Consider the following 23,838-nt stretch of genomic DNA (forward strand, 5'->3'; position numbering starts at 1 on the left):
CACTTCAACAATTCTTTGGACTTATTACCCAATCAGCTAAATCTATCTCTTTCCAATATCTTATTCTGAAAGGAAATACACCATCTATGGCAGATTTCAAAGCCCACCAATGTTTGGGACATTTTTTCAAGAAACTAGGAGAGAGAATGAGAATAGAAAATGCCCTACAAATGTCTAGATTTAAAAACTGCATTTAAAATACTTAGTCAAACATAATTTGGACAGTATCCGAGTAAAAGCAGATGTAGGAAGGACATTATTCACTTCACAAAACTGAATCTTTCATAATCTGAAAATGTTCCATAAACTTTTAAGAATCACAAGAATGAAAATGGGAATATTCTTCACTTTCCCTAGAAATTACTGAGACAATCCATTTAAAGTATTCAGAAACCTTCAAGTTTGAGGCTTCTTACCTAGCATGAAAAGTTTTATTCTGAAAAGCTTGAACACAATAAATTTAAAAGCAGTTTAAAACAAGTAGGAAAATCCTGCAGCTGTTCCCTTATGTCATAATTTCCAGTACTCTGTATTTGTGATGGGTTGATCCCAGCCAGCAGCCAAGAACCACATAGCTGCTTGCTCATTCACATCCACACCCCTCAGCAGGGTGGGGAGAACACAGGAAGAACAAAAGCAACAAAACTCATGGACTTAAAGACAGTTTAATAAGTTAAGGGAAGAGAGGTAAAAAAACCCCAAAACCAACCAACAAACAAAAATCTATCACTCACTTCCCCACAAGCAGACCAATACCCACCCACAGTCTCTGAACAGCCACCTTGGAAGTTAAACCCTGCTTCCCCACTTTTTTCTTTCTTTACCTCAACTGTGATTATTGAGCATAACATTATGTGGTACAGAATATCCTTTGTTCCAGTTTGGGTCAACTGTCCTGGATGTGCCATCTTCCAGTCTCTTGCCCACCCCCAGCTTATTCAAGGGGTGAGGACCCAGAATAATAAAATAGTCTTGATGCAGGTGCACTGCTCAGCAACAGGAAAAAAACACTGGGGTGTCATTAAAACTGCTTCAGTCACAAATCCAAAATATACAGGCTGCTATGAAGAAATTCAACTCCATCTCAGACCTGCTACAGTATCATATTGATAAATCTTAACTCTGAAAATAAACTATCACCAAATGAACTAAAAGCATTCTTGCAACCCAAGTGTTTTCTATTACAAATGCTGATAGTAAAGTATTATTATTAAAAAGCCTAGCAATGTATTATGTGGAGTAACTACAGGACAATACACTAAACACAGAAATTTTCTACTAATACTAGGAAATTTGCTACTTAGGCCTTCATCAGAGAACCTATTTCTCTAGGCCACCATGACACACTTGGAACACTAAGGCCACTGACAAGCAGCCTTGCTTCTCTCCTAAGGGTTGCCTAACCTAGCAGTTAGAAAGAAAGCATTCAAATCAGTCTCACTACTTCCAGTACAGCCAAGGACAGTGAGGAAAAATATCTCACCAAGTAGACACATCTGTATATCCCACCAAATGGACAGCTACAAAGAACCACAACTGATGACAAGTCACCAGTGGCATGAAGTCCAGTTGGAGGCCAGAAAGTAGCAGTGCACCCCAGGAGTCAGTACTGGGTCCAGTCCTGTTCAGAACCTTCATTAATGATCTGGATGACGATGCAGAGCATAATGTCAGCAAGGCTGATGATGACACATAACTGGGAGGGATGCAGATACACCAGAGGGTTGTGCTGCCATCCAGAGGGACCCTGAGTGGCTGGAGCTGGGCTGACAGGAAGCACAGGCAGATCAACAAGGGGAAGTGCCAAGTCCTGCATCCAGAGAAGAACAAGCCCAGGCACCAGGACATGCTGGGGGCTGGCTAGCCAGGAAGCACAATGGCAGGAAAAGACCTAGTGGACACCAGGCTGAAGATGAGCCAGCAGAGGCTGATGGTATCCTGGGCTGCCCAAGGAGAAGTGCTCACAGCAGGCTCCACTCAGCACCAGTAGGGTCATTCCTGGAGTGCTGTGTCAAGTTCTGGACTGCACAGTACAAGAGACATGGGCATATGAAGGGCCATGAAAATGACAATGGTACTAGAGCATCTCTTCTATGAGAAAAGGCTGAAAAAGCTGGAACTGTTCAGCCTGAAGAGATCTCATCACTGTGTATAAATACTTGAAGTGAGGGTGCAAAGAGGGAGCTGTTTTCAGTGGTGCCCAGTGCCAGGACAGAAGGCAATGGCACAACTGAAGGAGAAGATACTGTCTGAACATCAGGAAACACATTCTGACTGCATGGGTGATTGAGCACTGGAACAATTTCCCTGAGAGATTGTAGTTTTTCACCCTGGAGATTTTCAAAAGCCATCTAGACATGGTCCTAGATAATCTCCTCCGGGCCTTGAGCAGGGGTTAAGATCAGCATACGGCTCTCCCAACCTCAATCATTCTGTGATCTGGAAAAAGCTTCTTTACTTAGATGGCTCTTTCAGGAACAAGTTAACAGTTAAGGAGGCCTTTATAATACCCAGTGCAATAAACTAAAATTAAAATGGTATGAGATAGGTAACTTATTAAATACATTTACAGAAAATGAAACAGTAACTAAAATCCCACCTTTTATTTCAAAACAAAGCCATTTGGTAACAAATGCAAAGGCATACAATTTATAAAACAAAAAAACCATACCAATTAGAGGCTCTTCTCTTCTGGGATCATTCATAAAATCCTTCAGACAGGTGATGTACCCTGTGAATGATCTCTTCACTGAAGTAAAAAATACACATAAAGAGACATTACACATTACATAGTTTACACATAATGTCTATGATCTTAAAGGAGTTTCTAATGGGAGACTTTAACGGTGACAAAATTCATTTGCACTCTGAAATGCATAAGGAAAATAGGCAAGACCTCAGTCCCCCACAGAAAAGTCTAACACTTTCTTTTCTGTAACAATTTTATACAAAAGGATTTAATGTCTTCAAGAAAAGAATCAAATAAGAAAACAAGACCTCTAACACAATTTGGTTTACTGAGGAAAGATACCAAGCTCACACACATAGCATGAGCATGACTGTGTCAGTTCTCATGAAAAAAAGAAAAGCCACCAACCTCCTCCTCCCCTTAAAACCCTAACACTCATACAGCATTCTGAGACTGCCTGTCAAGAATTATGTACTGCCTTAAAGCTAACAAAGAACACAATCTTCACTAATACAGCAAATACTTTTTGAGCTCTGGGCAGCCCAAAGGCTGCACAGACACAGTTGGTATATTCCTGAGCCCGAACTAGCAGTGTTTCAACCAGGGCTCTATCCTGCTCCTCACTGAGTCTTAATAGCCTGGTTTTTGCTCTGCCTAAAATACTTTTAAAGCATTCCTGCTCAGCTTAGAAGACCAGCAGAGTTCGGCCAAATATACCTGCAAAACCATCTCAATAAGACATTAAATGTATTCAAATGTTGGGCATTATAAAAGACTGTGACAAAGTGTTAAAAAATATATCTTCAGTCTGCAAAAAAAAAGTGCAGAAGTAGAACTCATCTACCTAATTACATATAACTGACCAATAAATTACATAAGAGTAATTAACACTGCTAGTTTCTTCAAATCAGAGCAAACAAGTAGAAATACCAAAATCACAGAACTGTTACTGTATTCTTTCCCACTAGGATGTCAAGTTATGGCTACAGAAACCCCAACCACAACTTCACAAGAAGAGGGAATTCCATATTCATTCTTAAATATTCATGATATTAGAAATCTGCCTGTGTGCCATCAAGTCAAACTCCAGAACTGCACACAAAGAAAAACTTCAGTAAGTTGCGTTTAGATGAAAAACAGTGCTACAAAATATCTTGTGGGACACCTCCTGCCACAGCAACAATACGGCCCACTTTCACCAAAAGTTCACAGTCTTCTTAAAATCCTTCTATGCTACAGTTGGGTTTTTTTTTCATCTGAGGTGACATGCAGCAGTAGCACATGACAGAGTCAACACGTAACAAGCTGGTACCACGTAATTCATCTCCACAGACTTTTATCAACACTTAAACGCATGCATTTGTGTGCCTGTGCAGCAGCTCAGTGTGAGCTGGTTATTCCCAAGCTGACAGACAAAAGCATGTGATCTTTTGGACTTAATATGGAAAGATGCACACAGAAAAAATTAATGGTCTTGTAAAGGTAATGGCCATTTTCTTCTTGTTTCCTAACATACAACTAAATACTCTTGTCTTAGTATCGTAACAGCAAACAACCCATGCTGTTCTTAGTTTATATGCTTTGTTTGTCATACTTCACTGTACTCTGAGGATCCTGCAAATTTTTTTATTGAAAACTTCACCAACTAAAAAAATACTAGCTAGATTCACTACGATATTGACGGGTAACCACGAAGACATGGTGGTTATGTCTATGTCTCAAGTTTGAAAGTCTTTCTGTAAATACTTGTAACTTCATATTCTCCTAAGATCTTTTTTTATATAAATTAACCAGTGCACAGAAGAAAAGCAATGGTTCAAATGTCTGGCAGCTTGCATTGCTTCAGACCATAATAAAAACACCTGCTTTAGTCACCATTGACATAAAACACTCATTTCAAGTTGGATCTGAAAAAGGCACCATTTATATCCAGCTACCTGGTCTGAGCGCTCGGTACTTCATCGGAACTTGGATTAGAGCTGAAGAACCTAGGATAAGAGTTTGACAGTCAGTTTAACTTCTTCTAATTTGCTTTTATTAAGTACTTAGTAGATATTTGAAACCTATTACAGAATTGAATAGTTATCTTCATTCTGCAGTTTAATATAGGCTCAGTATTGATAGTTTTCTTTTTTTAACTTCATTGCTGTAAGTCTCCCATTCCACTCCCCTTCTCCATCAACACAAAATACCAAACACACAAATGTTACAGAAACCAGAATATTCAATGCTTATTTGATTTTTAAGTGCTTTTCATATTGGATACTTGTTTTCATTATTTTAAATATTCAGTATCATGTTCAACAATCTATGTTCCACATATCCAACAAAAGCTTCTGGTCTAAACATTCAGAGCCTGATCACAGTCCCAGACACAATAAATATAGTCATTAAACTACATCCTCTTTTACAAAGGGGTGTGTATCTATTCCTAACCACTCACAGCTTCAAAGTGAATGCTAAGGTGTGCACTTACACTCCTTTGGCACTTCTCCCTTGCCCCTCTCTCCCTCAAATCCACAGACACACAAACCACTGTGCTTTAATGACGTTGTCAATATTTCCTAACTCACAACAATCAAGATTAAAATAAGGTGATATATTAATACTCATTTGATGGAAAAAGTGAAAGTTAAATTATTAGTTATTTGCACACATAATTCCTAATTTTGAAGAAAAAACTCTTCTAGTTTGGCAAACACAACCTGTTGCATATATCATTTTTTTTCCTCTTTCTGCATAAGACAGGGAATTAAGAGATAGGTATCAAAGACAGAAATCAAATAAAATCAAGGTTACAAACATTTTGCAACAACTCTCCAGTATTAACATAAGGAAGGGGTATGGGAAAGCATATGTCCCTTAATTCCTTAAAATAAATTATGCATATTTTTCATTTAAAAGCTTCAAAGTATCTGGTAGCAAGAAGATCCCCAGGCATTTTGCAAGTACAACAATTACTTAACATCAGAATAGTTCAATTAGTGTCTGAAGCTGAAGTTAAGATTCCAGGTGCAGCATGTGCAGACAACATGGCCAAATGCTATATGATATGAATAGTCATATGTGAGAAAGTACTTTATTTAGTTTACTTCTAGTAACAAAGTGAATTTACAGAGAATTGCACCAAAAGCAGTTCTCAGCATGTTCCACCTTAACATGGTCAGAGTTTATCAATATGGTCAAGCTAAAAATCAAGTCGTAGCTGCTGCTATCACCAATAGTAGCAGATTGGGGGATGGAAATTTTTTTAAATTAAAATAAAGAAAATGCATTAAGTGAAGACCATTGCTGTCCACAGATGTTTAACAAAGCATCAAGATCAAGTTTTGATCTTGAAGACTCTCCCATTCAGCAACAGCAGGTTTCCAGGCTAACATTTAATTCACACTTACTAGCCACATGGCTTTGCAATGTTATCAATAATATATTTCTTAAGCATCTCAAAACCAAACCAAAATAGTATTTTCTCTAAAGCATACCAGACTGATCAATGAGCTGAAAATCAGCTGGTTTGCTAGACTCAAAGGGAAACAATCAACAAACCAGTCTCCTGGTGTCCAGTAAGCAGCAGAATTACCCAAAGAACAAATTCCAGGGCCCGTAATGATGCATCCCCAACCAGGTTAGTTACTGATGGTGGCATTCATAAAACACCCTCAGACAATTCATAGGCTACAGTAATTTAGGGGATACAACTGATGCCACAGCTTCAGCTGAGTGGGACCTTGGGAACACTGAGATACTGCACAGGCAGCTCATTGCAGAATATCTTATCCCCCATTATCTGGGACTTGTAAGGACGACTACTATCACCCCTTGTTCAGTTCAAGGGAGATGCAGAGAAAACAGAGGGGGCCCAGCAAAATGGCTACCACAACAATCCAGAGCAAATAATTTATGGGAACAGGTTTGTGAGCTGGACATCTTTAGACTGGTAGAGACAAAGAGGAGACATAATAGCATGGATACCTGAACAGCAGCTACAAAATGTACAGCCCTGTGGGAGTGTGACAAAAGCATTAAAAAGTAGCAGCCAGAAATAGTTGCTTCAGGTGCAAAGATTAGATATTAGGATAAAATTCCTCTTTGAACAGAGGAGCAACTACAGACTGATTAACACAGGTAGCAGACTCTCTGCCTGTGAAGATGTTCGAGGATTCAGCAAGCAAGTGACAATCCAGCACTGGCTGTAGTCCTGCTTCAATCAGGAAGTTAGGAAATCCCCTAATCAGTCTCAGGAAATCTCTTCCACCTGATTATTTTATTTAGTAAGAACTATTTTCCAAATACTAGCTATGTACATGAACAAACAAAAAAAAAAAACAAAAAACAAAAAAAAAAAAAACAACAAAAAAAAAACAAAACAAAAAAAAAAACACAAAAACAAATCCCCAAGAATCCCCTTCCTTTCAATATTCAATTACAGAGTGCTGAACATACAAAAGGTGGAGAACAAAGAAACATCTGTATATGTATTTGTAATGCACATACATTCCTAATGACTGCCAGAAACGTAAGAGTCATGTTTCAAAACAAAAGGGCAGTTTCAGACACCATCAATTCAGCTACTCAGCAGCAACAAGGATGTCCCGAGCTCAGTACCACACATTCCCTTTTGAGTACAAAAGGGAAGTGCACAAAGACACCAGATTCCACCACATCAAGGAACTCCCCAAGAGAAAAGCAGTAAGGGTGTTGAAATAGTGTTCCATCTTATACTTCTATTATTATGGCTTCTGAAACATTTTCTCTTCTAGTCTGTAAGTCAGAATCGAACTTCCAGACTTTTCCTTTGAAGACTCAGCAGTAGTTATACACTCAAAACCCACATCCTTATCCAAGTTTAACAGACATTGAGCATGGAGGGACACATTAAAACATATAAATTTCTTAAAATATTAAGCTGAACTGCTGATCAGGATTCTGGTAAGGTTATCATTGGTGAACACAAGGCAGAATCCACCACATTTTTTCCTTCACTGGAGGAAGAACTTGTCATCAGTGCTGTTCAATGACTTCAGCTTATCTTCAGACTGGATTCCTCTCCTTGACTGCGTGTTTTACAGAATAACCATAATGAAGCTTTCTTTACTCATGGTGCAATTTACAGGTTTTAAGTTGAAGGATAGAGATGCAGATTAGTAGATCCAGCAGATAAGAACATACAACATCCCTTATTACACTTTTCATTTGTATTGCTGTAATAGCAGGACAAGCTACCACTGCATCATACTGTAATGCGAGAAAAATTCCACAGGCTGTAAAAAATAAATTCTTCAATCCACTCCTCTGTGCCATATTAATTTCACCAATAAAGCTAGGCAGCCCATAAAGGGCTTTAACAGGGCTCATACTCTGTATTATGCTTCTTGCCTGAGCTAACAGTTGTAAACCACTGCATTTTGCTACTGCCCAGTAAATGTTTGCCCAGGTGTATATTGGCATTGCCCCATCATTTAGTGCCGCTTGCTCAAAACAAAAAGCTTTCAAAACTTTTCTATTTTGGCCAGTAGACCCCAAGAAAAAAAAAAAAGCAATGTTTATTCCCCTCCACTCCTTATCCCTGAACACATGGGCAACTGCCTTAAAAAAGAGCTGAAAGAAGTATTCCATCTGTCCAATTACATGACTGTACAAAGGAATCACATGACTGAAATTTATGTACTCAGGTGTGCTTTGACTTAACATTCTTAGTAAAGTCTCAGAACTTCAGCATCTTCTATTTCCAATTCTTCCATTATGTTGCTTTTCTCTGAACTGCTGAAGAGGGGAGGAGAAAAATACCCAACTCAAAACAATCCAAGATATCCAATTCTGTCATTACCACAAAAATAGCATGTGCATAGTTTTGCCATATGGAAACTCACACAGTAATGTGATGAAGAAAGTCACCTTTCTTACAGGAAGTGGAAGTCCTCCAAAAACAAACATCTGGAATCAGATGCGTTTCCTCACTTAATTGACTTTGAAGTCAACATGGCTGTACAGTCACACAGGCTACATACACTCACCACTTCTGGATTATGAAGTAACTTCTGGTGGGTTCAGAAAGGATACATGGCATATCCTGTTTGGAAACACTCAGAATCCAAATACTTTGTCTTTTTAAATTTTGGTTTACAAATGGCAGGTGTTTGGTTTACAAGGGAGGTGTTCTCCCTACTGACAAATGAACTTTTTTTAATTCTGTAGCAAGGAAGAAAATGCAAATGTTGGTGTAAAACATTCTAAATATGTCAAGCCTCATCCTCTGAAGTATCTTCTTTTTAGACAGTGCACATTTCATATACTTGTCAGATATCATCCCGAATTATTTCCAAGAAAACTCATCCTTCACTTTCACAACAGTTTTTTTTCCTGGTTCTTTGAATTCCAGCTCTGTGAACATGCTGTCATATTTCAATCTCACAGGAACATTTGATAGCATGAATGTTAGAACAAGACTGCAGATCCAGCAACAATAACAAAAGTATCTCATTAATTTATATACTGAAATAAAATTAGATGCATACATCTAATTTACACAGTGCACCCAATTTAAGAATATCCATACTTTCCATGCTCATTCACAAAATTTTACTACTGAATTTAGTAATTTTTGTTCATGCTTGCCTCATAGGTCTACAAACAGTAAAAAAAAAAAAACCAACAGCTATTTAAAACGAAAAAATAAAGGCTAGACAAATCCATAATTATTCTTTTGTATCAGTGACAGAGCACAATGAATTTACTGGATCTGCCTGACCTTGAAGGACAATTATTTATATAATTGGTAATATAGCCATGGGAGAGTTCAAGCAGTTCTACATACGTATTGACTATATAATTCTGCATTTTAGTTCCCAACACCTCTGAAAAGTTACTTAATAAAAAAGCTTTTCTACTTGTAAAAAAACCCAAAGCAACACAACTGAAACATACAAATAAATTTCATCAAACCAAATTTCAGCCTCTTTGGACAAATAAATCCTACCAGTGGCTTGCAAATTGACCTTCCACATCTTGATCTTCAGTAAAGCAGAGTGCAATAGATAAAGTAGAATAAAGGAGACATCAGTAGTATTAATAATAATTTTTTATTAGAAGTTTCTGATCATTTCAAAATGATTCCTGAGGCAGAGAACTTTCTGGATAAAAGCATATCTTGCAATGCTTCTGACATGTGATGTTGAGACTCCTCCAGAAGTCACAACTAACTTGCTTACCAAAACTTCCAAATTCTTCACTTTAATAATCAGATATTTTAACTTCTTATTCTGCAGAACACATCCCAGTTGAAAGATTCCAAGTCATGACATTTCCAAAGATACAGTACTTGTAGCATGCACGCATTCTTAACCCATGGATTAATCCTTAATTCTCCATGGAACACGAAGACTGTAATACATACAGCACCGTTATCTACAGCCACAGATCTCTGCAACAGGCTCCTGCACTGCACCACTCTTTTCACAGTCCTGCTGCCACAACTTCTGACCTCTTATTCAAGTCACGCTTTCTGCCACATGCATCCCATACATAATTCCTCCAAAACCAGATTTTATTATTTTGAATACTTAATGAGTATTACTTTTAATGATCATTTCTGACATGAAAGTCAAAGAAATCTGTAGAAAGTGTCTTCCACTAAAAGCCCTTGACCAGAGCCACACAAATCAGTTCTTGTTGCTGAGATGAAAATACAATTTTGTAGCACTTGAATCCATTGGACTTTGAGAAGACTTGAAAGTTTTCACAACTCTTCAAATTCTGTCAGGAATCTTCGTTACCATACAGCAGTCTCGGCTGCTGAGGCAAAATCTCATAACTATTCTCACACTTGAATGACACATCTTGCACTAATTCTCTTATCAGCACAAACCCCTAGAGTAGCTAATGAAGCCCAATTGCTTAGGAAAGGGCCTCTGAACAGCATTTTCCCAGATCTTTCTTGTGTGTTGATTCTTCAGGGTCCAGTAAGTGGTGAGCTCAGCCTGCAGCACTTCCCTCAGACTGACACCATCACTCTTCCCTGTGCAGATGTGTATTTTCAGGCATCTCTGATCAACTTGGTTCAAAAAGGCTGAGAGGTTCAAAAGACACTGGGGAACAGATGATAAAGGTGGAATGTAAGCCTTGTTTCTTGGGAGAACAGGCTAAGAAGATAAAGTAGAAGTGAAAGGCTTGTTTCTTGTGTGACTGACTATAACCATTTTGTTTTTTAATAATCTCATTGATTTTTATCAGCATTCCCCCATCTGCTTATGCCTCTGCTTTCTTATGTCACCATAAGTAGCTTTACAACAAGATTTTCATTTCCACTGGGAGCTAGGTATACACCACATTTCCAAACTTTCACCACAACTCTTAATTTCATTGACAGTCTGGATTCACACTCTCAGTTTCTGGGGGAAAAGATACTCCAACAACTGAATCCACCTTGAATACATCTTTGCTCCTCCAAGTCCACAACAATAAAGAGAGGCAGAACATTCCTGTGATGCAGCCAAGTGGCTTCAGCACTGGTAGAGCTGCATCTGCAACAGTGCTGTGTTAGCCTGCTGATTTAGCTTCTTAGCGTTGTCTGAAGCTCAGCAGTGAGTGCATCAAGCTGACAGACAAGTGGGAGACAGTTTAGCCTGAGAAGGTGAGAAACTAAAACACTGACTATACGTCCCTCCACTAGACCATTATAAATATATAAATATTTATATGTGAAAAGGCATAAGTAAGGTTTAATTTTCTAAAACAATTCTTTGCTCAGCAGTTCACTAGACAGATCTCAGCATATAAAGAGAAACACAGACATATAAATTGGCAAATGCAAATACCTGATCTATTAGAAAAGCAACCAAACAGTAAATCCCCAAGCATATATATCTATCCTAGGAGGCTGGAAGAAAAAAGTATTATACTTACAATAGAGAGTCCTGCGTCTCAGGGCTTTCTCTTGCTTTAATTATGAAGATGCAAGTCATCCCAAAATAGAATAAGAAAAATAAATTAATGTGCTGCATCATTCAAAGGAAAAACCCAGCACTTCCAGAGAAGCCTTTGTAGATGAATTGTATTACAGGCCAAAGTTTCATTGTCAAACAGGAAAAATTAGAGCCTTTATGATTGTTTGCAAAAGCTGGAAGTACTGACAAGGCTGAACTTACACTTAACACAAGGTTATTTTCAAGAAAGCCCTGTTATTTAGTGAAGTTTTAAGGGATGATTATGGCTTGAAACACATCTGAAGGACGCCAGGAAAACCTGAAGTATGATTACAGCTCCTAAGCTTTCAAAAAGTGCAGTTCCAACAACCAAGAAAAAAAAATCTTACCCCAAAAGGAAAAACTAACTAAAAGCAGCTCCCCCACCATTTTAAGTGGATTTGGTTAAACCTTAAGGCTAGCCAAATCTCAGGAAAGATCATTCATATAATGAAGAACAGGAAAAGTGTCTTTCATTGGCTGAATCCAGAACAGATGATTGCTTTTTGGCAGAATCTAAAGAAAAAAGGAACTTAAATTTCAATTTAATAGCTAAAGCAATCCTGACTCATTTTGACAATTTTCTGGCAAGTAAACACAAACTTGTCATTTACAAGAATGGAACAATAAGTGTGATCATTCTACCACTACAGCAGCTGTCTGTCCAGAGCAGTCCATGAAGTGCTGTATTTCCAATATTCAGTAGCATGGAAGATGGACATGGGTGTGGCAATTCAACAGGAAGCAGGACTGATACTATCGTTAACTGTCTGAGAAGCCAAGTAGCTGTACTTTCATGGCAGTCATAAAATAAGGAAGTTACCTAAGTCCTGGTGTTGCCATAGGCAGTGGATGATTTTGTATAAATTCAGCAGGATTTCATAAGCTTAGAAATACATGCAGTGTTCCTCATAGTAATGCTGTTCCAAGTGCTTTTGTTACTCATTCTCCAGTTTTACAACAAACAGCTGCTAATACCAAGTTTACCAGACAAGCACAGAAAACATTAGCAACTGTGAGCTGCTGCTCAATTAAAGTTTCCTCCTGACTATTTTCAGACAATCATCTTTGACTGCACCTGGTTTACTGCTTTTGTTAATATCAGAAATGCAGTTTCACAACTGAAGCTAAAAGGTCCATTTTACTTGTGATCCCTGCTACTAGATCAGGAATTAAGATTCTCACACATTAGGTAAGAAACTTATTCTCCATTCTGGTTCAGGGATTGCAACAGCTGTTTTTGAGCTAAGACTGTGAAAAGTTAGAGTAACTTTAGGCAAAGTGTCTAACTTTGAAAAGCCAAAACTCAAAAACTACTGGTTTTAAGGGTTCAAACCTTCCATGCACCTGGTAGTCTGTACGAGCTACTACATAAAGTAGTTGCCCACACAATTGAAGTTCACAAGTTATTTATCAGAACAGTTTCAAGTGCATAGTTAAGTATTATATGAACACAATTTAGTTTTTCTTAAACATATACAATCTTTAAATATATCAGATAGATATACAAGGATATGCATGGAAATTCTACTTATTGTAATTCTTCAAGCTCATAATAAGCAAATCAAGTTTTGGGGTTTTGTTCGTCTTCAGTTTGGTTTTTCCCCTCAAAAGAAATCTCCACAATTAAAATTTCTCTGGATCATGCAGATATGCTGCAGAACACAATGGCATGCTTTTTGGGACCAAATATAAACAATCTAATAGCAGGTAATTTTCCTGTAGCTAGCTACGTTAGCATTCCAAGTATCAACACAAATATGTATGACTGAAATGTTTAAACAGCTATGGTTGATTTTACTGCCACAAAAAGGACAGAAAAGTTGCCCGCACATCAGATATTTCAACCACAGGTTCTGATGCACAACAATCAGGGGTAACAGACAGAAGAAATGAGAACACTGAAATGATGAAGACAAAGGCTAACAGCTCTCTTCACAGATTTGAAGATTCCTTGTTTCTAATGAACCTGTAGGGTCTTGAATACAGATTTTTCTCCTATTGGGACATGGCAGGCACTTCTACCTATCTAACTCCAGACTTGAAGGGAGGGCAAGGAAACTTGAATCTTTGATAGAACCAGAACAATCTTCATCTGTGTTCCAAACACAGTTCACAAAACAGGCAACGTTCTTCTGCTGATGCCATACCTGCAAAGGGCTGATCAAAACAAATGGAAAAAAGATGTTTCACTCTAGGATTTCCCTAGCAAACTGAGCTATAAAACTAATGCATACTTACAAATACAGAATAAATTATATAATAAACCACCATATTCCAGGTATATACACCGCAGGTGTATTTTGTTTGGAGACCGTTTCCCCAAAAAACCTTATTTTTTCTCAGCTGTGGAAAAACACAAAAAGGCCAAACAAACCCATCTTTCATGCATGATATCCCCCACTACTCTCACAGTCTTGGTTAAATTAAAAGCATTAGTAAACGTATATAAATGTTTTCTAAACATTTTACTATAATGGCTAAAACTAAAATTCAACTGTTTTTCAAAGTACCCAATACCATCCAACTCAAATTTTCAGAGCCAAGAATTATACACATATCTATGAATATTTTAATAATATTCATATTATTAAAATATTAATTTTAATAATTCACTTTCTACAACTCCCCATCCCATTAATGCCTGTTGTGCAATGAAGCCACAAAACCCCACCATTATGCTATTATACAGAGGTCACACAGCACTCAATGCACAAGATACACACAAGATCACTTGTACTGTGATCATCCCAGCCACACAATCTTTTGGCCATCAGCACCTGTTTGACAAGGGTCTGGCCTTATGAACTAACAACACTAGAAAAAATTAGAGATAAAACAAAGGTATGTAGAAACAACCTAAATAAATACCTTATGTACCAATTCAAAACCCAGAATAAATAAACTACCCAGGTGGAAAAAAAAGAGATAAAATAGCCATGTACACTGAAAGTTACTGAAGTATTCCTACAAATCTGTCAGATAGCCAAGCTTTACTACTGCAGCTATTCAAAACAACACATTTTACTTTGCACAGCTATAGGAAACATAGGCCAATGAAATGAGAATCATTTAATATACGTAGCACGCATTTACATTTGTTTCTTAAGTTTCTTAATGACTGTCTTTCTGGTGAACAGCTTTTTCCTGCATTTTTGAAACAGCTTCTAGTGGCAGATAAGCAGAGAGTATCTTCAACAATGCTATTTTAAAAGCAAATGGGCAACTGATAGAAAAAAGGCAATCTGACTGAGTCACAAAAAATAGCTGATGGATTGGTCAGGCTAGTACTGTGGTTAGGAAAAGAACTACTGCCTTCACTTCATTTTGTTGTGTTGTCAGGAAATCCTTTGGTATTATTTTGAAAAGGAACTCCTCCAGTAAGGAACAACCTAAGAGCTATTCACTAGCTACACCTACCCTGCACTAGAAAGAAACATAGTCTCAGGACTTTTATCGTTATTCCAAACCTAGTGGTACAAAACAATCTATGAGCTCTCTTTTTTTTCCACCAAAGCACACAATAGATGTCATAACTTAAAGAAAGAAATTGGAGATAACTGAAAAAAATGACGATGTGAGCTTGGAGAGTTACTCCTACAGCAATGCAGCTGTGTGACTAACTGCAACTCCACACCTAACAAAAATCCCATTTTCAACCTGTCCTACTCTTGTTCACTCTCAGCTCAAAGACTTCACTGACACAAGAAACTGAGAGATTTAGCCCAGCAAACATCCAAGCATGAAACAGAAGGAAAACTATATGCAGATTTTCTAAGAAAATAAATGCTGGGTTTTCTATTTTTTAAGGGAAAACCAGCAATAATTAGATTGCTAAGAAGGTTAGCTAAGAAGAAAAAAAAGAAACAACCACAAAAGCAAAGGAATTCTTTACATCAGCAGGAACATTTGGTAGGACATGAAAAATACAACTGTACACTTCTACTCGATCAACAGGGAGCAAGAAGATTCATTCCTGTGAAGGAAAAAAATGGGGCTGGAGAAAGTAGAGCCGCTGACTCAAATAAGAATCAATGCTATTAAAGGGATCAGCAAACAGGTAACAGAATACTATCCAACTATTCATCTGTCTCAATAGCAAAGAGATGGGGAGATGTTATTTCCTCATTCCCAAAAAAAAAAAAAAAAAAAAGAAGAGGGCACACCATCGCTTGAGAAAGGCAGTTTAGCTGTTAGTCAGTAATGTTCCAGGAAGAATAAAGTGTCATTACAGTAAGAAAACATCAAAGCAGGCTCTTCAGTGCCACAACAACACAATCTGATGGCAGCACAGGAGTACAGACAACTGAATTATGTCTCACCTTCACAGACTGAGAATGAAATTTTAAACAATCATCAGCCAATCAACAGCCAAAGGTTCGGTCACTGAGCATTTGTAAAGGCCTCATCTCTAAATACACCCTCACAGGACGGTGCCTAATTATTTAATGTCTTTGCTTGTTTTGTGTTTAAACCAGGGAGCAGCTATTCCGATGCTTCAAACCAACACAAGTGTCAGACTTGATAGTTAAGTCTACATAACTCCTTCAGGAAATCAGAACTGGTGCTACTATCAAAGTAAAGAGTAAACTCATTTTATTCGAAGTACAGGTGAGTTATGTAGACTTGGAAGACAGAACAGTATTTTTACCAACTACATCTGAAAACAGAAATTTGAATTCTTTCACCACTTGTGGCTCTCGTGTCATTCAAATGTTAATTTCACAATTAGCACACATTTACCTTTAGGTACGGCTGAGTTACATGCTGCACAAAGTAGAGTTGAGAGATTCCCACCTCATCTTTTTCTTGGACTATTTCAAGCAAGTTACTGTTAGAAATCTACAAATTTTATTACAAATAAGTTAGATAAGCACTTGAAGCTGTGTGAAATCAAGTACTGAACTTGCAAGAGTCCTGGATTTAAGATTAAATCTGCATATATATTTAACATGGAAAAAGTTTACCTTCCTATGCTTTGCACCACGGTAGTGTGACTGAAGACTTATAGCGCACATACAGTAAATGTTACAAACCTGAAAGAGAAAAATTGAAAGCACATCTTCAGTTATGCTACGAATATTCTGCCGTTTGTGAATTATAAATATGAAATACATCCGTTCCTACAGTGCAATCGTGTAATTCTCAAGGTCTTCTTTGGCTCAAACAGTACAGTTTGCATGAATTTTTGGAGAACAGCTTACCACTAAAATGTCCAGAAATAGCATGCAAACCTGTTCAAACAATACTTAAACACATGTTTAAATAAATCAGGTGGTAAGAAGGTTTTACGAGCCTCCCCCTTCTCTGCTACCAGCACTTTCTGAATTCTTAGTTTTCTAAAGTCCTCCAAGCTGGAAAGCCAGCAAAAAGGGATGGTCGTGCAGAAACCAGAAAGGAACAGAGGCAAAATTACGCCCTAGAAAAACTGCATCTCCGTTCATTGATCATTCACAGCCACGTTAAAGGGATCCGAAAAACAACGGAGGAAGACACATGCATTTCACTGAGATCCACAGACACGCATATACCATTGCATTGAGAATTAACAGCAGGCAATGCAGATGTACTAATACTTCTTACTATCTCGAGCTTTCAAAAAAGCAACGACTAATGCATGCTAGTATTGTCTGTTTCCTTTATGTGCTGTCGCAGAACTTGGATGAGCCACAAAAACATCCAGCGCTACAAAAACACTACAGGACTGCCCAATTTAACACGTTCTGACCCGGAGTTGCAGCTTTTAGAGATAAATGAGCCTTTGCGGCCGCCTATCAGAAACACCCAGCAGAGACTGGAAAGGCTGCAATTGAGAACCATTCACCGCACCCGCGACTGCTCAGAACAGCCTGAATTCACCGAATCCAGCTCTTCCAGGGACCGGCCACGTTACAGCCCCTCTCGCTTCCAGGTCTGCCCGGCACGCCTGGCTCAGCTCCCCACGGCCGGGAGCGTGGTTCCCAATCCCCGCACGCCTTCCAGAGCCTGCCCGGGCTGACAGCCCACCGAAGACACCCACTCACTTCGCAGTAAAAGAGTTTTTTCTCAGGCTCCGCTTTGCCATCTTCTGCCTTAACTTCCTCAGGCACGGCGCTCATCCTGCACGGCCGGGGGAAAAGAAAATAAAAACAAAAAAAAAAAAACCAAAAAAAAAAAAAATTCTTGTTCGCACAGCGCTTTACAGCGATCGGGTGGGGGCGGGGGCCACGCCTCGGGCGGACGAGCTGGGTTTTTATTTCGCTACTCAAGCGCTATTGTTTTATTCTGCGGATCAATCCACATCTTCCACCGCCGGCGCAGCCTCGAAGCATCCGGGAGCTCGCGCCCACCTCGCCCCCCCACAGCGTTCGTCACTTCCGTCAGCGCCACAGCCACGCCCCCAGGCCGGCGGCCATTGGCGGGCAGCCTCTCGCCTCCGCCAATGGGGAGCCAGCCTGGCGCCGCGCGCCGGGCAGCAGGCCACGCCCCTGGGCTCAGGCCACGCCCCCTGGCCCCGGCCTGGCTCCCCCTGGTGCCGGGGAGGAGCCCGGGAGCGGCGAGGGAGGGAGGCTGGAGGAGTGCCAGGAGAGGGTGCTGAGCCCCGTTCAGGGCAATACTGCGCCCAGTTGAGGCCAAGAGAGGCTACTGTAGCCAGTTCAGACCAGGGTGGGTGCCTGGACCTGTTTAGCATGAATACTGGGACCAGTTCAGGCTGGGGGTGGGTACTGGGACCTATCCAGAGCAAATACTGGCAGGGGGCCAGGGTGGACAGATGCTGGGACAAGTTGAGGCCAGGGAGTTCTGGGCCCACTGCGAGGGGGCTACTGGGCCCATATGGGGAAGGGGCAAGAAACACACACAGCAGCAGCAGCAGCTTTAATTTAAATGCAAACATTTTATTTTAAAATGTCTCAACTTTACACTTCTGCCTGGTAATAAATGTAAAATATAATTTAAGAAGTACGCTGAGAAGTTCCTTCTAAAAGCAGGCTGAGGAGACAGTACAAAACACAACAGAAAAGTGCACCGGGTTTAAACAGCATGCCAGAACGTCAAATCCACAGGTCACTGCCTGGTTTGAATCAGCCACAATATCTTTTACAGGTGTATTAGTGATATACTCCTATGCACGAAGCAGCACAGCCAGTGGTGCCGGTTTGGTTAGACATTGCCAAAGGCAATCCCACAGGATTCCGGGGGTTGGCTTCCCCGGGGCTGGAGCTGTACCTGTCTGCTGCTTCATCTCCCCGGACGGGCAGCACCCGTGCCTCAGTCACATGCCCCAGTGCAGGCATTACCTGCATCATGGAGTACGTTTTCAAACAGTGCTGGGGTGGTAGCAGTGTTCTCTCCAGGAATACACCCTCCTCAAAAAAGTTTTGGGGAATCATGGAGTGCCAGAAAACTGTCCATAGAACTCCACGTTTGATTACTCCATGTAGGATTAACTGTTTGTTAATCATAGAACCGTAGGATGGTTTGGGTTGGAAGGGATCTTAAAGATTATCCAGTTCCAACCCCGCTGCCATGGGAAGGGACACCTTCCACTAGACCAGATTGCTAAGAATTAGTCTTGTCCTCCACTGTGTTTCTTCAGGAGAAGCAGGTATGGCACTTTTAATACTGGTTTGTAAGTGGAGTGTAATGGAGATTATACCCCTTTGGTGAGGATGTTATTGGTACCTGGACATTTCTGTAAGAGTCAGTCTTTTACATGGAGTCACATTAAAATTCTTGATCATTATTTGCAGTTCTAATCTCAAAATATAAAATGGACTAATTGAAAACACTGCACTGTACATGTTATGTAATGCTTCCATACCCTTCTTAATTAAAAAAAAAATTAAAATTGCAAATTAAAAGTGCAGTTGCATAGTGAAAGAATAAACCCATGTAGAAAAAAAAATGAAAGAAGCAAAAAAGGAGAAAATTAGTTCCTTGATTTTTTGAAAGAGAGATCATGTCTAAAGAAAAAAGGATTTGGCATTATATACATACTTTGCAGCACTAAACTGTTGGTGGTAGCTGGAGGTTTTGTGGCAGTACAGACTCCTGAAGAGAGGATGTTTCACCAGCAGAGTGACCTTTTTTCTGGTTTTGGGGATACAGCTTTTATTAGTGTTATTAGTTATTAGCTCCATCTCATTAAAGAGGGGGGAGAAATGAGGGATTGCACTTCTGCCTAACACTGTTCTTTTGGCAAAAGTTTTGAAGTATGCCTAAAGCGGAAATAAAGCTACAGACAGAAAACAGAAAGGACGGAGACCAAAATGTACCATCCTATGCAATCAAAAAGGTGGAAAAGCTAGAGGAGGAAAAGGGAATTGCCTTTAAGGAAGAAAGTGTTCTTTGGTTTTGTTAAGAAGGTTTTCAGGGGGCAGAGGGTGTGAGGAAGAACCCTTTCAGAAGAGGGAAATTTCTTGACCATGCAGAGGAAGAATCTTCTTAGCTACAGTGAGAGTAGAAACAAAACTGAATACTGTTAATGAGAACTGAGATAACTTTTGTCTTTTTGAAGTTCTTTCTAGAAAGACAAAATGTAAAAAAAAATTTAAAACCCACAACTGTTGATGCTTGCCTCTCCTTATTTCACATTCTAAATCAACATAGGGAGGATATACATGGTCCAAAACCCTAAAAAAAAAAAAAAAAAGGAAGGACAATAAATAGGTTCAGGAGGGAGAGCTCACACCCTCCTGTGGTGCAAAATGAGGAGCTCTAGACCGGAGTGTCACCTGATTTTTTTTTTTGACATGTCTTTTAATTGCTGAAATACAATTAATAAGACTAGCCAACCAGCTGATATTCTTTCTATTGCCTTCTGCCACATCTTTATTTACCATAATTCTACCAGTACAAATATGAAACTGAGGCTGTCCCTGAAGCATCAAGGAAATCTTGAAAAACTTTGGTCTGCATAGTTAGAGCATCAGCTGCACAATTACCAGCAGCAAGAGAGTTAATGCACACACTGAATTTGCCACAGTTTGGAAAACTAGCCCCAGGAAAGGAACAGGAGCAGTTCATGCCTCCTAGAATCATGTTTTCAGTCCGATTGAGAAATGCATCTTAGCGTTGAAATTAGTCAATTCTTGTTTTCAAGAAATTATTTTTAGCCTGCAAAGTTACTGAATCAGTTCTACAGAAGAAAAAAGAGGATGTGATTTCAGACCACAGAATTTTTCTGTGGATGAAGAATTAATGCTGTAGTCACAGAATAATTACGTCCTGATGGCATTATATCTTTTCTCTCCCCAAAATTTGTCCTAACTTTTTTTTTTACTGTCCTTCCAAACTACCACTCGAAGAACATCTTTGCCTAAGCACAAGTAAGTGCTTGGATCTCCAGACATTTGGGTTGGTTTTTTTAAAAGGACTTTGTGTGTTTAGAATATATTTCAGCTCATGACTTTGTTCAGAGGCATTTCTGGTAGCACAATAGGGAAATGCATTCATAGTGACAAAAAAATGCCAGATGTCCCTGAAACGTTACAAAGATCTGTTTGTCGTGGTGGTAGTGCCTATGAACATAAGCTACTGGGTGCAGCCCTCGTGTATAGGTCTCCTTCAGGTGGTTAAAAGCCTTGTGACTACATCCTGAGCAGGGCCACCTGCACAATCTCTTGCTCTCTACATGTTACAGCACCTGTTTCAGTTGTGACACACAATTTCTCATAGGGTTTGGCAAGATTTAAAAGAAGAAACTCCAAGGAAAGAAACTCCTGTTCTAGTGAAGGATTTTTGTCTCAGTATAATAGGAAAAATATTTCCATTTTGAATGTTTGCACCCTAAGAGAGTAGAGACAAAGAAAATTAGCAGATAGAGAAGACAAGAAAAAATAGAACGGGTCTACACCCCTGTCATTCTGAGGCTGGTTTTCTTGGTTAAGTGACACTGAAATGAAAGAAAATAAGTATGTTAATTTTTTTACCACTACCTAAGGCAATATATGTATTCATACATAGGGGAAATGATGGGTTTTAACTATTTTAATTAAAATCTAACACCTTGTTATGACAAAATAATCGGTTTCCTGAAATAACTACAGTGGGTGAGGCTATTAGGTGTCCTATTTAAGTTCCAGAATGGCTTCAACATAAAGAGTTAAGTAAAGCTTCTTAGGCAGCAGAAGCTGATCTTATCCCACAGAATATTCCTTGTCTCAGGCTTGTTGCCTCTTAAGTATTTTAAGCACTAGGAATTTCCAGAAGAGTTGCACATGCCAATCTCAATACCATATCAAAGGATCAGCACCCAAAGTCTTACTGAACTGACTGATGATCAAATGTCAGGCTTCCCTATACTATCCAGAGCAGACTCAGATGTAAGAACTTTAAGAACACATGACTGTTCCAATAAAGGGTGGATAAACCACAAACTTAAACTTCGCATTAATATGTTACAATCAAAGAGTAGGAAGTTAATCTTTCCTACGGTGAATTTAGGTACAGTCCCTTAATCTTTCACTTCCCGTATTAAATCGCCAAACCCAGGATAACTGAAACAAGCTTAGCACTCACACAGTGCTGCCCTCACTCAGAACTTTTGAAACAAAGCTTTACTTTGGTATCCAAAGACTTTAAAGTCAACGTAAATTATTTATAATGTTACTTACAGTCTAGGTCTGCCCCAGTTTCAGTCACTATGTAAGTACAGGAAAATCTACTCTTTTTCCTGTTCAAGCTTACCCCTAGCTCAAATCATGTTGTTTCTCAGTAAAAGTAGTAGCTTTCAATGGTGTTGGACTAGCATTTGTATGGTGCTCAACTGCTGTGCACTGGCAGCTGAAATCAGGTCACATTCTCAGTAAAGACCTCCATCAGCAGCTTTAGCACTGATAATAGTCTCTCTTCTTTGTGGACCAAGTAACATCCCAGGGGAAGACACCTTCTCACAGCTTTTAGAACTGCTCACCTTCCATACTAAAATGTACCCTCCCAAAGATCAGGGAATTCATGAGTCCATTCTGTCTCAGCCTCTGGAGGGTTTATGGCTGAGGAAGTTTGAATGCTATTATCAGTCAGGCATTTCTTTCAGCCTGAATGCTCCAAGTTCCTATTAGGCAACCATTTGACTAGACATTTCTTCTACAAGAATAATTTTTTATTGTTGCTACAATAAATGCATTGGGAGGCTCCTAAAATAGACTTTAGGGCTGTGCTGAAGGGATGCAAATACCAGTTCATTAAGGCTAAAAGCTAAATACCAGTGATTGAAAATATCTTAAACCCTACTCCTCAGTGCTAGTTTTTAGAATAACGCCAAAGCAGCAACAACCACTAAGAAAATGCAACCATTTTAAAGAACTGCTCTGTCTTTCATCCTGTTTACTGGTCAGTGCCAGGAGGTCATTAATGTCTGCATACAAAACAGTTTTATAAAATTAAATCAGTGGTAATTTAGTAGGGTAAAATGCAATGTCAGGTTTCAGTCCCGACTCAATCCAGGGCACATATCATGGGGAGAGGATAAAGGCAGATCTGTGCCTTAAACACAAATGGCAAGAGATTATTTGAAGCATTTATTTCCTCTGTTCTTTCCAAGTACTTAGAAGGAACTGGTCTTTGTTTACTACCAACAATGGTTAGCAATTGTCCAAAAAGAGGATAAACTGCTCATCTCTTCATAAACCCAGGTCTTGGGAGATTGCTGTACTGCATGTGTGAAAATTTAGACTAGAAGTAATTCTACTGATACCACATTTGGTCTCTCATGTGAGACCTGAAATAAGAACTCAGCCACAAATTAAGGGGGCCAAAATCAAATGTGATGTGCAGGATAAGTGTGTTTTTCTTGGCTTCAGACTTTATGGAATAATAAAGAAACAAACATGACTGCATTTACATAGCAGGGAGTCAGAAGGTGACATCTCACTTTTCAGTCACATATTCATCCGTCCACCTAGAAGCCCATTACATGTCACGTGTCAGATTACATTCCCTTACATGCAAAAGCTTCACCTACCTCTATAATATTGATCAAGATATGTCTGGGTTTGTTGGAAACATGAAAATGTGTCTGGGTTTGTTGGAAACTTGAGAAAAATTATTCTAACTGATATGTGCCAGGAAAGCCTGAGAGCAGACAGAGTTATGTCAACAAAAAAAAAAAAAAAAAAAAAAGAATTTTGTAACAGGGAGAACTTTAGAGAATTTCTGTTGTTAGTATAAATTGCTTCTGCACTCAGAGGCTGAACTGAACCTGGCTGG

The 23,838-nt window shown here is 39.2% G+C and overlaps 1 protein-coding gene across 1 annotated transcript in view; it reads right to left on the minus strand.

Moving 5' to 3' along the window:
- The window catches only part of LOC128809267 (uncharacterized), a 28,945-nt gene extending 10,973 nt beyond the window's left edge, over nucleotides 1–17,972 (minus strand). Inside the window, exons 1-5 of the mRNA XM_053981124.1 lie at nucleotides 17,673–17,972; nucleotides 16,617–16,685; nucleotides 11,591–11,624; nucleotides 4,627–4,677; nucleotides 2,672–2,749 (exon numbers count right to left, since the gene is read on the minus strand). Coding sequence (XP_053837099.1) covers nucleotides 2,672–2,749; nucleotides 4,627–4,677; nucleotides 11,591–11,624; nucleotides 16,617–16,685; nucleotides 17,673–17,747 — 307 coding nt within the window. The 5' untranslated portion in view covers nucleotides 17,748–17,972. The remainder of the gene's footprint in view (nucleotides 1–2,671; nucleotides 2,750–4,626; nucleotides 4,678–11,590; nucleotides 11,625–16,616; nucleotides 16,686–17,672) is intronic.
- Nucleotides 17,973–23,838: the final 5,866 nt, after the last annotated feature.

This window comes from Vidua macroura, chromosome 1 (genome assembly GCF_024509145.1).
Source record: "Vidua macroura isolate BioBank_ID:100142 chromosome 1, ASM2450914v1, whole genome shotgun sequence".
Classification (NCBI taxonomy): domain Eukaryota; kingdom Metazoa; phylum Chordata; class Aves; order Passeriformes; family Viduidae; genus Vidua; species Vidua macroura.